This window comes from Rousettus aegyptiacus, unplaced genomic scaffold (genome assembly GCF_014176215.1).
Source record: "Rousettus aegyptiacus isolate mRouAeg1 unplaced genomic scaffold, mRouAeg1.p scaffold_m13_p_13, whole genome shotgun sequence".
NCBI classification, from domain to species: domain Eukaryota; kingdom Metazoa; phylum Chordata; class Mammalia; order Chiroptera; family Pteropodidae; genus Rousettus; species Rousettus aegyptiacus.
The window spans coordinates 67,702,431-67,716,021 of NW_023416288.1; the positions used below are offsets into that span (position 1 = coordinate 67,702,431).

Consider the following 13,591-nt stretch of genomic DNA (forward strand, 5'->3'; position numbering starts at 1 on the left):
TTTAATGATTCTATAAGAATTTGAAAATGAAAGTGATAAGTAAAGTAGAATTTATTATTTGGGTAACCTGTCTCAATTTGTAAGGAATCAGATTCTTTCTTTTTATTAGTAGGAAAGATCCTTAAATGAAGATATACTTAATATGTGCTTAAGATGAAAAGTATCATTTAAATTGTATACATACCTGTGTAGCTTCTAAGATGAAATCTTGAATTAAAAGTTTCTCTTCATTAGACAGACATTTGTGTTCTTCAGCCATAAGAGTGACCTTAAAGCTTTCACAATTTATAGGCTCATCTTTATTTGGCCAATAAACAAATTCATCTTCCGCCTGGAGGATTAAAAACCAAAGAAAATTCTAGATTTTAATAAAATGTCTACTAAGTCAGACTGTGAAATGAAATCTGGTTGCCACAGAAAATTCAACTCAAATTTTTCTTTGAAATTCAAAGTATAGTTTTAAAATCTTGTATCTTAAACTGATTGATCTGCAGAACAAAACTTAAGGACCCACACTATTGCTTTATTTTGCTTTCTTAGCTTATCAATAACAAAGATTAGTTGCTGCTTCTATAATTGATAACTGAGTAGAGAAAAATCAAATGATTTTAAGAGCTCAGCAATTTCCAACATCATTTTGAATAATCAGTATAACTTTATGGACAAGAAATGAATCTCAAAGTATATGTGTAAAGCCTAAATAAAATATTAATTTGGTTTTATTTGAGGGATCTTCCACATACATATGAAAAGGAGAATAGGGTATCTGTGATTTTCTGAAACTAAAAAAGTTCTTTCTATATTAGGAGTTCACTTTATTCCAAATTAGTCTTCTATACATCTTCTTAAGCTAAGGGAATCTCTAAATATCTTAATAAGTTTTATTAATATAAAACTTATTATTTATTTATAAATAAATTAATATATTTATTAAAAAATATAGAAGCATATGAACTGACTTCATTCATGATTATGATTCTAATTTTCTTAGGCAGTGTCACAAAATACTTAATTTAAATTAATTTTAACCTACTCTTATTTAAAACTGTTGTTTAACAAGTTCATACCTAGAAGGTTGCATAACCAAACCAAGCCCAATAGTAGACAAGGTGCAATTTTGATGACAGTTTATTAGTTGAAAAACATTATTTGTTTGTCTGCTGGACTTCTGGCTGTTGCGACCTGATATTTCCCCCATAAGGAAAGCACTAAAAGTGACTTGAGGAACTTACCATGTTTTGACCGTCAGGAAGCATAACTACCAGCTGGGCATTATGGTCCCATATCATCCTCCAGAAATCCTTGATGGTGTGGAGAAGGGGATGCTGGGTGATGATGAATTCATTGCTCTGATAATAACCCTACAAAATGGAATAAAAGATAGATGGAACCCTGATACGTGATCATAAACATTCAGAAAACATTTCTTTTCAGACTATGTTCATAAATAATGTGATTACTCCAGTCAATGTTTAGGGGGTATTTCCTATATGCCGGGTATAATACTAAGCATTTTCTTCTCTTTAAGTCATTTATTCCTCATAGCAGTATTATGGTATATAAAATGGGTATATGGTAATACCCATTTTATAGATGATTAAAAGGAAGCTTAAGAAGTTAAAAGATGTGCCTGTTTACACAGCTATCAGTTCTAGGAATGGGCTTATCGAAATGACTTGTGGACCACGTCTCCTAAAGGAGAATTTATACAAATATAGAGGACAATTTGGTGATGGCCAGAGAGGGCTGGGAGAAAGGGGTGAAGGATTAAAGAAGTATGAATTAGTAGTTGATAGATGGTCACGGGGATGGGAAGCATGGCAGAGGGAATATAATCAGCAGTAATATGAAGGCTAGGTGGAGAGCCAGAGAGGAGAAAGAGCAATTAGGAGGATTGTTTTATAAACTACATAAATGTGTACCCAATGTACTGTAAACTTGAAACTAATAATAAAATTAAGTTAAAAAAATAAAGGAGAATTTATATTTCTCACTTTCCACAAGTCCTAATGGCAGAATGCCAAAAGGACACCTTTGGTGTCCAGACACCCCCACTTCGATGAGTGAGTTTATGTTTGTTTGTTTGTTTGTTTTTTAATCTACTCATCAGTCCTGAATGGTGTTTGGTTCCTGAATCTTTGCCTTGCTTGAGATTTCTCCAGTCCCAGCACACACAAAAACATCAAAGAATGCCGTCATCTATTGCTACTGTGGGTTGTGGGTCTGCGGGTGTCAGACCTGAGGTATATCCACAAGTGGTGCTACCCACATCTGCAGCCAGTCTGAAGCACCAAAACCACTCTGTTTTTGGTGTTGGTAACACAAGTTTGCAGGCAGTCTCCTCAGTGACTTCTCTGACTTACCATGATGTAGGAGGCATTAATGTAGTCTGTGCCTTCCCCACTCAGGGACGAAATGCCAACCCTTGATCTCTCCACTGGAACACAGAACATTCATGGTAAACCTTATTGTGCTCATAGTACTACCGCCCCACCCAACACACACAAGTTGCAAAGCATAGCTGAGTTTCTCAAGTTGAGTGTCTTTGACCTTTGAGCTATTTTTTCTATGTATTTTGCATTTTTAGATGAGACTTCAGGGTTTGAGGGTCCTTTTATACAGTTACTTTAGCAGGCATAATTAGACAAATATGAGCATATTACTTTTGTCCTAAAATGTACAAATATTGTCAAATTACTTACAAGCCTTCTATTATACAAGAAAAAAGTTCTTCCTATATTAGGATTCAACCTACCAGGGATGATGGAAGAAGTTCTATTCTTTTCTCTGTTGCATTGCTTTAGGGCTGTAGAATAGTCACTCTGCTGTATATTTGACTGACTCAGGAGCTGAGAAAGAGTCAAAGGAAAATTATTTCATTTAAGTGACTTAAATACTCACACATGCACACACAGCCCAACCAAGTTAAGATCCTGAGTATAAATATATCTGACTAATTTTCTAGGAATTCTTTGAACTAAACCTTGTTTTAGGGAACTCCTTGGCACAAATATGTTTTACACCTAGAAAGTTGTAAGAAACAGAGAACACTTGCTCTCAAGTTGGACATCAGCATTGGTGAGTTCTTTTTCACGGCTATCTCTGTAGGTGTGTGCCCACCATTTCTCCTACTTAAATCTCACACTGCAGTCAGGAGGTAAACTGCATGATGTATGTGTTCATATATATGCATACAGTTGAATTTTATTCATTATTTTAGTAATCTATTTGCTTTTTATCTCTTCCCCAATTAGTAAATGTTCAGGATATTTCCAATGTTTTGGTATGTCAATCTTTGTAGCAATCAATGTTGCTGGTATATTTCTGCACATGCACACGTGAGGGTTTCTATAGAGAACTGGAAGTCATCATCGGTGTTTAAGTTTTGACTGTCTGATAGATGAAAAATGCTATATCGTGATTTTGATATGCATTTCCTTAATTATTGTGAGATGGGGAACTTAAGTGTTCTTTAGCCATTTAAATTTCTTCTTTGATGATTGCCTTCTCATATTTCTTCTTCACTGTCATTTATTAATTTGTAGGGGATTTTGATGTCTTAAATGTAAATCTACACTGTTTAAAAGTTACAAATGTCTTTGTTCTCTTTAATCACAAACATTTACACTCAATTTTTAAGGTTTTCCTTAAAATTTTTGTAAATTATGTTTTTAGTTAAAAAGTCCTTCTTTACCCTGAAGTCCTTGAAAGATATTTCCTTATAACAGTTATAAAACTGTGCTTTCACCTTAAGATACTTAATCTATCTCAAATAATTTTAGTATGTAAAGTGCAGTAGGCACCTAATTTTACTTGTTTCCACATAGAGATTGTGCCAATATAATTTATTGATTAGTTCATCCTTTCTTTAGTAATTTGTAATGTTATATCTATCACAAAACAATCTCCACATGTGCATGGTTCCTCTGGCATGTCTGTTTTTAAATATTAATTATTGTATCTGCATAATAAGTCTTTCATATATAGTACAACAAATTTCTATTCCTTATTCCTTATTTTTCAGTATTGCTTTGGATATTTTTGGCTCTTGCCTTTTCTATATTAATTTTAAAATCAGAATCGAATACCAAAGGCTGGCATCTCATAGGTGTCTGGTAAATATTTGTTGAATAAATAGATATGCAATTTATTTCAAAGAAATTTTTATGGATAAACTTGAATATCTTCCTTATATGATGGTACACACACACACACACACACACACACACACACACACACACCCTACTATTCCCTAGTTATGATGTTAACAAGAAAGTCAAATCTCTTTTTAATTGGATTCTGACCTAATAGTTGATATTTTCATTTTAATCCTGGGTTATCCAGTGTAAGCCATACCAATTCTCTTAAGTAACTATGTAGAGGACAAATCATATTTAAATGAGAATTCTGTTAAAAATGGGTGACACATATATACATATATATGTGTGTTATGTATGTATATATATATACACATACATATATATGTATGTGTGTGTGTGTGTGTGTGTGTGTGTGTGTGTGTGTGTGTGTTTTAATTTAGGGGAAAGCTATCCTAGCAACTTAATGTTAATGTTTTACATTTCTTTATTATCTGTTTCTGGAAAGTGAACAGTGCACTTTTTCTTTCCTTAAAGTACTCCTTTATGACACAGATAAGCTTGATTAACATTTATGTTTTCCTGATAGCAGGTTCTAAGTTCAGCATTCACCCCTAATCTTCTCTTACTCCTCCAAAAGCATAGAAGGTGCTGACTGAGAAGGCAAAACGTCCAGGTGATTCATAGTGCTGTCATCTTCCATTTTATTGGCCAAGGGGGGAGAGGAGAAAGAATACTGAAATCTCAAGGTCTGTCGACTCCCCTGGGTTTTTCCAGGGTATGCTGAATTCTTCCTAGATATTCCTTTTGCAGAAATTGGCCCTGTTTCTCTAGGAATTCTGAGAAGGGTTAGTATAGAATATATATATACACAATCGAGTATTAGCCATAAGAAAAGATGAAATACTGCCACTTTTAACAATATGGTCAGATCTTGAGATTATCATGCTGACTGAAATAAGTCAGAAAAGTTGAAAACCACATGATTTCACTTATATGTGGGATATAAAACTGAAAGCAACAAACAAACGTGACAAAGAAACAGAGACTCATGGACACAGACAACATTATAGTGGCTACCAGACAGAAAGAGCGGGGGGCGGCGGGGGGAGGTAGATAAGGGTAAAGGGGGTCAAATACATGGTGACAGAAGGAAATTTAACTCTGAGTGGCAAATACACAATGCAATATACATATGATGTATTATTGAATTGTACACCTGAAACCGATGTAATTTTATTAGCCAATGTCACCTCAATAAATTTAATAAAAAAAAAATAACATAGAGCAAAATAACAGAGCCTCCATTCATCTGAAATGCCATGATTCTGCAAATGCCCCTACCCTAGCTGGCAGGTCCGGTAACATCTGCTTTCTAAATCTTTGCCGACTGATTTCTGGGTGTCAGACATCTAAGGCTGCAGGAGGAACAATATTGAACAAAACATGCTCTCCTCTCTAGCTCACCGCCTCATGACAGGGTTAGTGGGAGAAACTGGGCTGAAGAAGCTATTGTTGTGGTTTGGCCTATTCTAGTTCAGGGGCTTCAAGTGAGGTAGATTTTTTCCCAAAGAGTAGCATGAACAGCCTGAGCCATAGCACTTGTGGTTGAGTGGTCTGGTTTTTTTCAAAGTAAAAAGAGCACTTGTACCGTCTGCATTATAAGTTCTGCCTGTTCATTCTGTTAGACTCTGTGCCCTCCTTTCCCAGACCAAGTCTGCATTTATAAAAGTTAGTCTAGGGTTCCTGAGAACTTTTCTTCTTGCCATTCAAATTTAAGGTTCTCCTTGAAATTTACCACGTGGCTCCGTTGCTTGTTGTTAAGAACAATACGAGCCACTGTGCCAACAGTGCTCTCAACCCATCTGCGTGGCCTTGTCGACTCAAATGAGAAGATGCAGGAACATTCAGTTCTGTGGCAACATCCAAGAGGCTTCAAAGAGGACTCACCTTGAATTGTTTCTCTAGCTTCGTTTTGCCCGTTGGTCCAGGAATGAGGAGCGCATTGACATAGGCATGAATGTGACTGTCTGGCACCTCAGTCTCTTTACTAAGAATGGCCTCAACCAGTGCATCATGAATGAAGACATACTGTTCCTGGAAAAACACAACAATAAGGAATATGACTTCCGGTTTTCCTTATGTACATCTACATATAAAAGAAGTATCTTCCACTGGCAGACAACTGTCTATACAGTTTTTAATTGTTATCTTCTCTTTTACATATAATGAAGTTTGGTTTAGTTTGGTTTAAATGCTAGTCATATGTTTCTGTTTGCTTTTAAGCTGCTGTCATAATTTTCAATTTAAATTCATTTTTATTTAGACATAGTTAAAACAAATGCAGATATATTGTGTCATAGAAAGGTAAAGGATATGGGCCTAAAAAAGGATATAATTTGAGTGTAATTCATATCATTTAAATATGAAAATGAATCCATTCATTTATTATGTGTGGGAAAAACTTGAGGATTTTGCTGGCAGAAATGAGTATTGATTGATCTGCTTACTCATTTTCTGAATCTTCTCTCTCACCAGTGTTATTTTAAATATATTCTCCATTTGGTCACAAAATAGACAAAATTTAGCTGGCCCATTTATAAGTTATATATAATTACCTGGTATTATGGGTTGAACTGTGTCCCCCCAAAAAATCTGTTGAAGCCCTAACCCCAGTACCTTAGGAATGTAGCCTTTTTTGTAAACAGGGTCATTGCAGATATAATTAGTTAGAATGACATATTGACTAGTGTCCTTATAAGGAGAGGAAAATTTGTCCAAATTTTCAATGAGAAGACGGCCATGTGAAGACACAGGCAGAGATTGGATGCTGCTACCTCCGAGGACCTCATGGGGCTAACAGAAGCCCAAAAAGACAAGAGTCCTTCCTGAGAGGGTTCAGAGGGAGCAGGGCCCTGCCAATACCTTGATTTTGGCCTTCTATCCTCCCGAACAATGAGGCAATACACTTCTGTTGTTAAAAACTACCCAGTTTGTAGTACTTTATTATGGCAGTCCTCCTATACCTGGTAAAACAAATATTGGTCTATCGCGCTTTAGCATTTTAGTGACGTTCCCAACCCTTAGGTGAATAAAATTATTCAATTTTTCATACCTCTGTTTGCACCAAATAGTTTCTTTGTGAACGAATGTGTTTTAAGAAGCCAAATATGTTGACAGTTCCTTCGTGTTGAATTTGCTGCAACATACTGTCTAGCACAATATATGTGCCTGTTCTTCCGACTCCAGCACTAAAGAGAATGCAAAGAAAACACTATTTCAGTGTCGAGCAAAAAATAAATCTTAGGATAGGTCACTACTAGTTGCCTTGTGAATGAAAATATTTTCCTTCCCCAAGCAAATAAGCCACATAATATATAATTAGAGATCCAAAACGGTAAGCAGTTTAGTTGTTAAGCATGATGCTTCTAGTAACAAAGAGTTTCTTTCTTTTATATTTGGTTATGGGTCAAACTGTAAAACAACCTATTTCCACTGGAGATTTTTATTTTCAACAATTATTATTCATTTTATATTATACAATGAAAATAGTATGTATCAGAGCATAGCAAATAGAAATTTGTCTGAGAAAAATGAAAACATCAGCTTCACCAAACTCTGAAAAGCAAAGGTCCCTGGGTCTGTATTGCCAAGTAGACATGTTTGTAAAGGTTTCCACATTAATGGGAAAAAAGAATTTGATAAGGCTTGCAGCTGAAAATATTTCAGTGAGATTGTGGGGAATAAAGCATAACTTCAGTCATTTCTAAAGGGCCATTATCTATTGACTTCTTCAAAGACTACCAGAGGGACAGAACTCCTAGGTAAGGTTTTATGGGTTCTTTTTTTTTTTTTTTCCAGATGCTCTGACAGTAGAAAATGTTAGAGTGGAAATTAGCACCTGCTCTGCACTATACTTTGGTCCTTCTCCATTTGCTAAGGAACAATTGCTGACCTTCAGAGCTATTTTTCTTGCATCCTTTTTCCTTCAGCTTATCTTTAGTCTAACAGATAAAAAAAGAACTCAAAATAGGTCTCTCAGACTTTGTCTGAGGATAACTACTGAACAGGTAATTAGAATACATCAAATAAGGTGTATATCAAAGGGAAATACTTGGTTCTATAAAAACATAGAAACTACTTTGACAAAACAGCACATAGAAATGAATTTGATTTTTGTGGTTATAAAGTTTGGCATGGAATCAGAACTCAGTAAACATTAACTGTTACATTTATTTTAAATGAAAAATATTAAACCCCTAACCTATTATTTCTTCTTTCTTTGATACATCATTATTTCTTATCATTAACCCAGTCCTGGCAATTAAAATAACTTGGGCAACAATGAATAGATAACACAGTCAATATGATATATCAGAAAGAACCCAAGAATATGAGAAAGGGGTTCTGATTCCAAACTGTTTGGAAAGAACTTAAAAGTATTTTGTCAAATTTCTCACACTCTGTATACTTTGGTTTCTCTCACATAAACTAGCATAATAACCCTACAATAGACTATTAAGTCCTAAGAACAGGAGTTGCACTTCGAGTATTTTTATCCCACAGCATTGTACTGTATAAATGTTAATTTAATGACAAAACATTGTTCTGCCTACCTCACATAGTAACAAATTAAAATTCAATTCAATAACTAAATAGAATAATAAATATCAGAGAAATACCTGGTGCTTTAAAACATTCAGCAATCAAATTCTGAGTCTGGCATACCCATTTCCTGATGATCAGTCCTTATAAAAATGGGCACATAATTTCATCCTCTTCATGAAATTACTTTATAAAATTGGTCTCATTTTGGCAAAACCTTTGTTCCATTGATTTCCTTTTTTTAATTTTTAATTCTTAATTTTTTTATTAATTAATTTTTTATGGTGACATTGGTTGACAAAATCCAATAAGTTTCAGCTGTACATTTTAACAGTAAAGCATATATATTTACACTGTGTGTTCAACTCCCATAGTTAGATTTCTGTCACCACATATTTGACCTACTTTACCCTATCTACCTTCCCCCTCCTCCTTGACACCCTCCCCTCTGGTAACCATTAGTCTACAGTTCATGTCCATGAGTCTCTGTTTGTTTGTCCTATTCATTTGTTGCTTTTAGGTTTATATCCAACATATAAGTGATATCATGTGGTTTTCAACTTTTTCTGTCTGGCTTATTTCACTATAATTATTTGGAGGTCTATCCATGTTGTTGCAAAGGGCAATATTTCATCTCTTCTTATGGCTGAGTAATATTCCAGTGTATATATGCACCACAGCTTCTTTAGCCAATCATCTATCGTAGGACACTTTGGTTGCTTCCATGTCCTGCCCACTGTGAATAATGCTGCTATGAACATTGGTGTGAAAATATCTTTTCAAATATGAGTTTTCAAGTCTTTGGGGTAAGTACCCAATAGAGGGATCACCAGATCATATGGTAGATTAATTCTCAGTTTTTTGGGGGGACTTTTGATTTCTTTTTTATTAGAATACTAGTTCTATGGGTTTAGAAACCCATCTCTGAGACTCACCTGCAATGAACAACAACGGGCCCCACTGCATGGCGCTTGGCATGGGATGCCTTTCTCACAAAGGTCAGCACCGGCAGCGAGTACTCTGGCACTCCCATGTCAGGCCACTGTGTGTAGTGGTACTGCGTAACCACACGCCCACTGGGTCTTCCTTTCTGGGAGCCCTGAAAGAGACCAGACAGCTAATAACAGGAATACGCACCAACACACATGGGGTTCTTAAGCTCAGGATTCATAGCTTGATGTTGGCAGTCCATGATGAAGCAAAAAAAATAAATGTACGTTGTCACTTGTGATGGTTAATTTTACGTGTTGACTTGGCTAGGCTATGGTGGTCTGTGGTTTGGTCAAATAGTAGTCATACCAGATGTTGCTGTCAAGATATTTTTAAGACGTGATTGACATTTGAATTAGTCGACTTTGAGTAAAGCAGATTATGCCCCATAATGTGAGTGGGCCTCATTCAATTAATTGAAAGCCTAAAGAACAAAGACTGAGCATTCCTGAAGAAAAAGGGATTCTCCTCAAGACTGCAAAATAGAAACCCTGCCTGAATTTTCAGCCAGCTGGTTCTAATAAATTTGGACACAGGACTGCAACATCAACTCTCACTTGAATATCCAGGCTGCTGGCCTGCCTTACAGATTTCTAATTTGTAAGGTCCACAATTTCTTGAGCAATTCCTTAAAATCAATAATAGCTCCATCTCTTTATCAACCCCATCTCTATCTCTATCCATATCCATATCTATATCCGTATCCGTATCTGCATCTGTATCCGTATCCATATCCATATCTAATCTATCTATATCATCTACATTTATACCTTTATACAATCTACATGGATCTATCCATCTATATATATGTCCTGTTAGTTCTGTTTCTCTGGAGAACATTGATTAATACATCAAAGTTAATTTTTTTTTCCTCCCCTAATGTCATTCTCCACTATTTTTAGTTAGATGTGCAGTTGTCACACGGGACAGAGGTTTTCATTTGTGCACCACATCCCCTGCAACCATCGGCACCATGACCAATCTAGCTCCAGAGCAATGGCTGGCATTTAAAAACTAAAAAGAAACCTCTGGGATTGAGGCATGGGTGGGATACGGACTCTTAATGCCTTTAATTGTGTGTGTGTGTGTGTGTCTGTGTCTGTGTGTGTATGTGTGTGTGTGTGTGTCTGTGTGTTTTACCATGTCTTGGTTATGCCATCTATTCATTTGAAAAAGAACCATATGTATTGCTCAATTGATGATCTCCATCATATGTGAACTCACCTTTTTTATCTTTGTGTTTCTTAGGGTAAAAGTCCTTACAGTATAATAGGCAAGCATTTGAACACTCTTCTGAGTGACCAGAAAGTTCCCATACTCTTCGCTGCCATCAACAGGCCAGTACTGGTCACATTTTCTCTGCAATAGAGAAAGCAAGATGTTATTTCCATATTGCCAATGAGCAGTATACAAGTCATCCTTGAAGTATATAAAGGTCTGAGATGTGACCTGAATGGGCTCTCTCATTCTTTTAAATATTTCTTTCTTTTCTAAGTTATTGCAGATTAGCTGTAGAGGAGACCAGGGATAGAATCACAAAACTGAAAGAGACTTGAAACGATATGGTCCAAACTTCTCACTTTCAGATGAGAAAAGTATGGCCAGATGGACCGAGTCACTATAGAACCGGCACTGGAATACAGCTCTTCTGAATTAAAATTTAGTTCACCCTACACTACTTTTCAATGAGCTCCATTTACTTTTCCTCACAGTATGAAGAATGTATTTAAATAGCAGATAACTTGATTTATAGTGAAAAGTTTTGACCTAAAACATTAACAGTTTTCCTTTAGCTAGCATACTTACCAGAAAGGAATCCTGCCTAGCTCTCACAGTCAGGAGTTCTGCTGCTTCCTAATGCTGACTCTATTGAAAGCAATTAAAAGCACCTTTAATGGTTATTTTGGGGATGACATACCCTTCCTTTCTCCACGAGGTTTGTTATCATGACGATAACTTCCACATTATGCTCCCATATCATTCTCCAGAAATCTTCAGCTGTGGATTTCAGGGGACCTTGGGCAGCAATGTAAGCTTTTGGTCTGTTGTAACCCTGAGGAAACAAATGACAAACGTTTCTTACTAAGTGATTTGTATGCCATTTTAACCATCTAAGACTTAAGTTTTTAAGGTCAGCACCTTTTCTTTCTTTAAAAGAAAATCATCAAAAACAAACTTGCAACTATTCTACTACTAGAGAAACTCAATAGTACTAACAAATATAGCAACTCTTTATATTTTTTGTTGGGAAAAAAAAAACAGGGTTCTGTTTGTTTTGGTACAATGACAATTCTATGCACCTTTAGTCCAGGTACAATTTCTAAGTCTGTGTACTATGCTTGATATCCGATCTTTAATTGTGCTGCTTTGAAATGTGTTTCAGACATTGGGGCTCAGCTGTCTACAACAGTTAAGAAAACTTTAGTATTGTCTCTTTTTCCTCTTTGGCGGAATGCAGCAATGCTAATCATTAATAATTATCCATAACTGAGCACCTATTGTTGGCCAAGATGTTTTATAAATTTTAATTCTAATTCTTAATGTAGATGCAAAATGAAAGCATCATTCCTGATTTGGAGATGAGGACTGCAGCTTAGAGGAGTTAAGTAGCTTTCCAAGCTCCCAAATCCAGCAAGTGCCCAGGGCTGGGATTCAAAACCAGTTCTGACTCCAAAGCATGAGTTTTATATGACACATACTTTGCCTCTGCTGGAAGCGTGAAGCAGTTGCCTTTAATGAACCCAGTGTATACTTATATTTGGTACTAACATCTTTGAATCCATGTTCCACATAGCAAAGACCTAAAGGCGGCTAGATCAGTATCAGGAAAATAATGGAGCTGCTCTGACATTTAACTGACCATAGTGAAAAGCCAGTAAATCAGTCAGTGTCCTGCTGTCCCTGGTGAGCTCCAGTAAGTTCCACAAAGTTGGGGTGTCCTAGGGGTGCCCATGATTGTAAAGGCTGTTAACTGGTTTACTAATCACTTTTAGCTAGCACCACTTGGAAAATTTTTTGGTCAGCATTTATTGATCATCTACTATCTATACAACAATGTGCTGGAAGCTCTGGGCCACTCAAAATAAGCACTGGTCCTGCCTTTCACATGTAAGGAATTATAAACCTATCTGAATATATATATATATATATATATATATATATATATATATATATATTCTATGTTGAACATACATTCCCAGCCCGAATCCCTCTCTCATGTAGGAGATAAACCAAATATAATAGCTCCACTGTTATTCAATCTGAAATCCTTTAATCACAGGATCTCAAACCACTGGTTTGTATTTTTTATTATTTGTCATATAACATGTACTAAGTAGTAGTATATGTACAGCACAGTGACATAATAAATGGACAGTCTAGTACAATTTCCATAAACATTTCAATTAAAGCATGCTTACATCAACATAATTGGCATTGATGTAATCAGTCAGTTTGCCATCTTTTTCAGCAAGTTGTGCAAGCTTAACTCTACTATGATCATCTGTAATAAAAAAAATATATTTCATTATAATACTTTTAAACATAAAGGTCATTTACATTTACATAATAATTTATCAAGTACAACTAAAATCAACACAAATATCATTTTGGTAGGCTTTTGGGGGAACAGAGATAAAAAAGATAAAGATTAAAAAACAAGAGCTTCTGCCTTCAAGGAGTTTTCTAAGGTAGAAGGTAAGAATGGACGAATGCACAGGAAGGAATGTTCAGGTGTCAAGAGAGATGTGAAGTAGTATGGGAACATGAAGGAATAAATTAGTCTGGAATGATAATAAATGTTTTCATCGAGACTGAAATCTGAACTTTGCATCTTGTGTTTCTAAAGGTGGATACTGGGACCGTGAAGAGTGGAGAGCCACTGAACGGGAGAGAAGAGT

The 13,591-nt window shown here is 35.7% G+C and overlaps 1 protein-coding gene across 6 annotated transcripts in view; it reads right to left on the bottom strand.

The window, feature by feature from the left end:
- Positions 1–13,591, bottom strand: part of PTPRZ1 (protein tyrosine phosphatase receptor type Z1) — a 162,961-nt gene that overhangs the window by 4,622 nt on the left and 144,748 nt on the right. For all 6 annotated transcript variants that reach the window (XM_016125176.2, XM_016125175.2, XM_016125174.2 and 3 more), the window contains 10 exons: positions 13,112–13,194; positions 11,611–11,745; positions 10,917–11,051; positions 9,638–9,801; positions 7,213–7,348; positions 6,048–6,194; positions 2,756–2,849; positions 2,364–2,437; positions 1,233–1,361; positions 185–331 (listed from right to left, as the gene is read on the bottom strand). In XM_016125176.2, the coding sequence (XP_015980662.2) occupies positions 185–331; positions 1,233–1,361; positions 2,364–2,437; positions 2,756–2,849; positions 6,048–6,194; positions 7,213–7,348; positions 9,638–9,801; positions 10,917–11,051; positions 11,611–11,745; positions 13,112–13,194 (1,244 nt within the window). The remainder of the gene's footprint in view (positions 1–184; positions 332–1,232; positions 1,362–2,363; positions 2,438–2,755; positions 2,850–6,047; positions 6,195–7,212; positions 7,349–9,637; positions 9,802–10,916; positions 11,052–11,610; positions 11,746–13,111; positions 13,195–13,591) is intronic.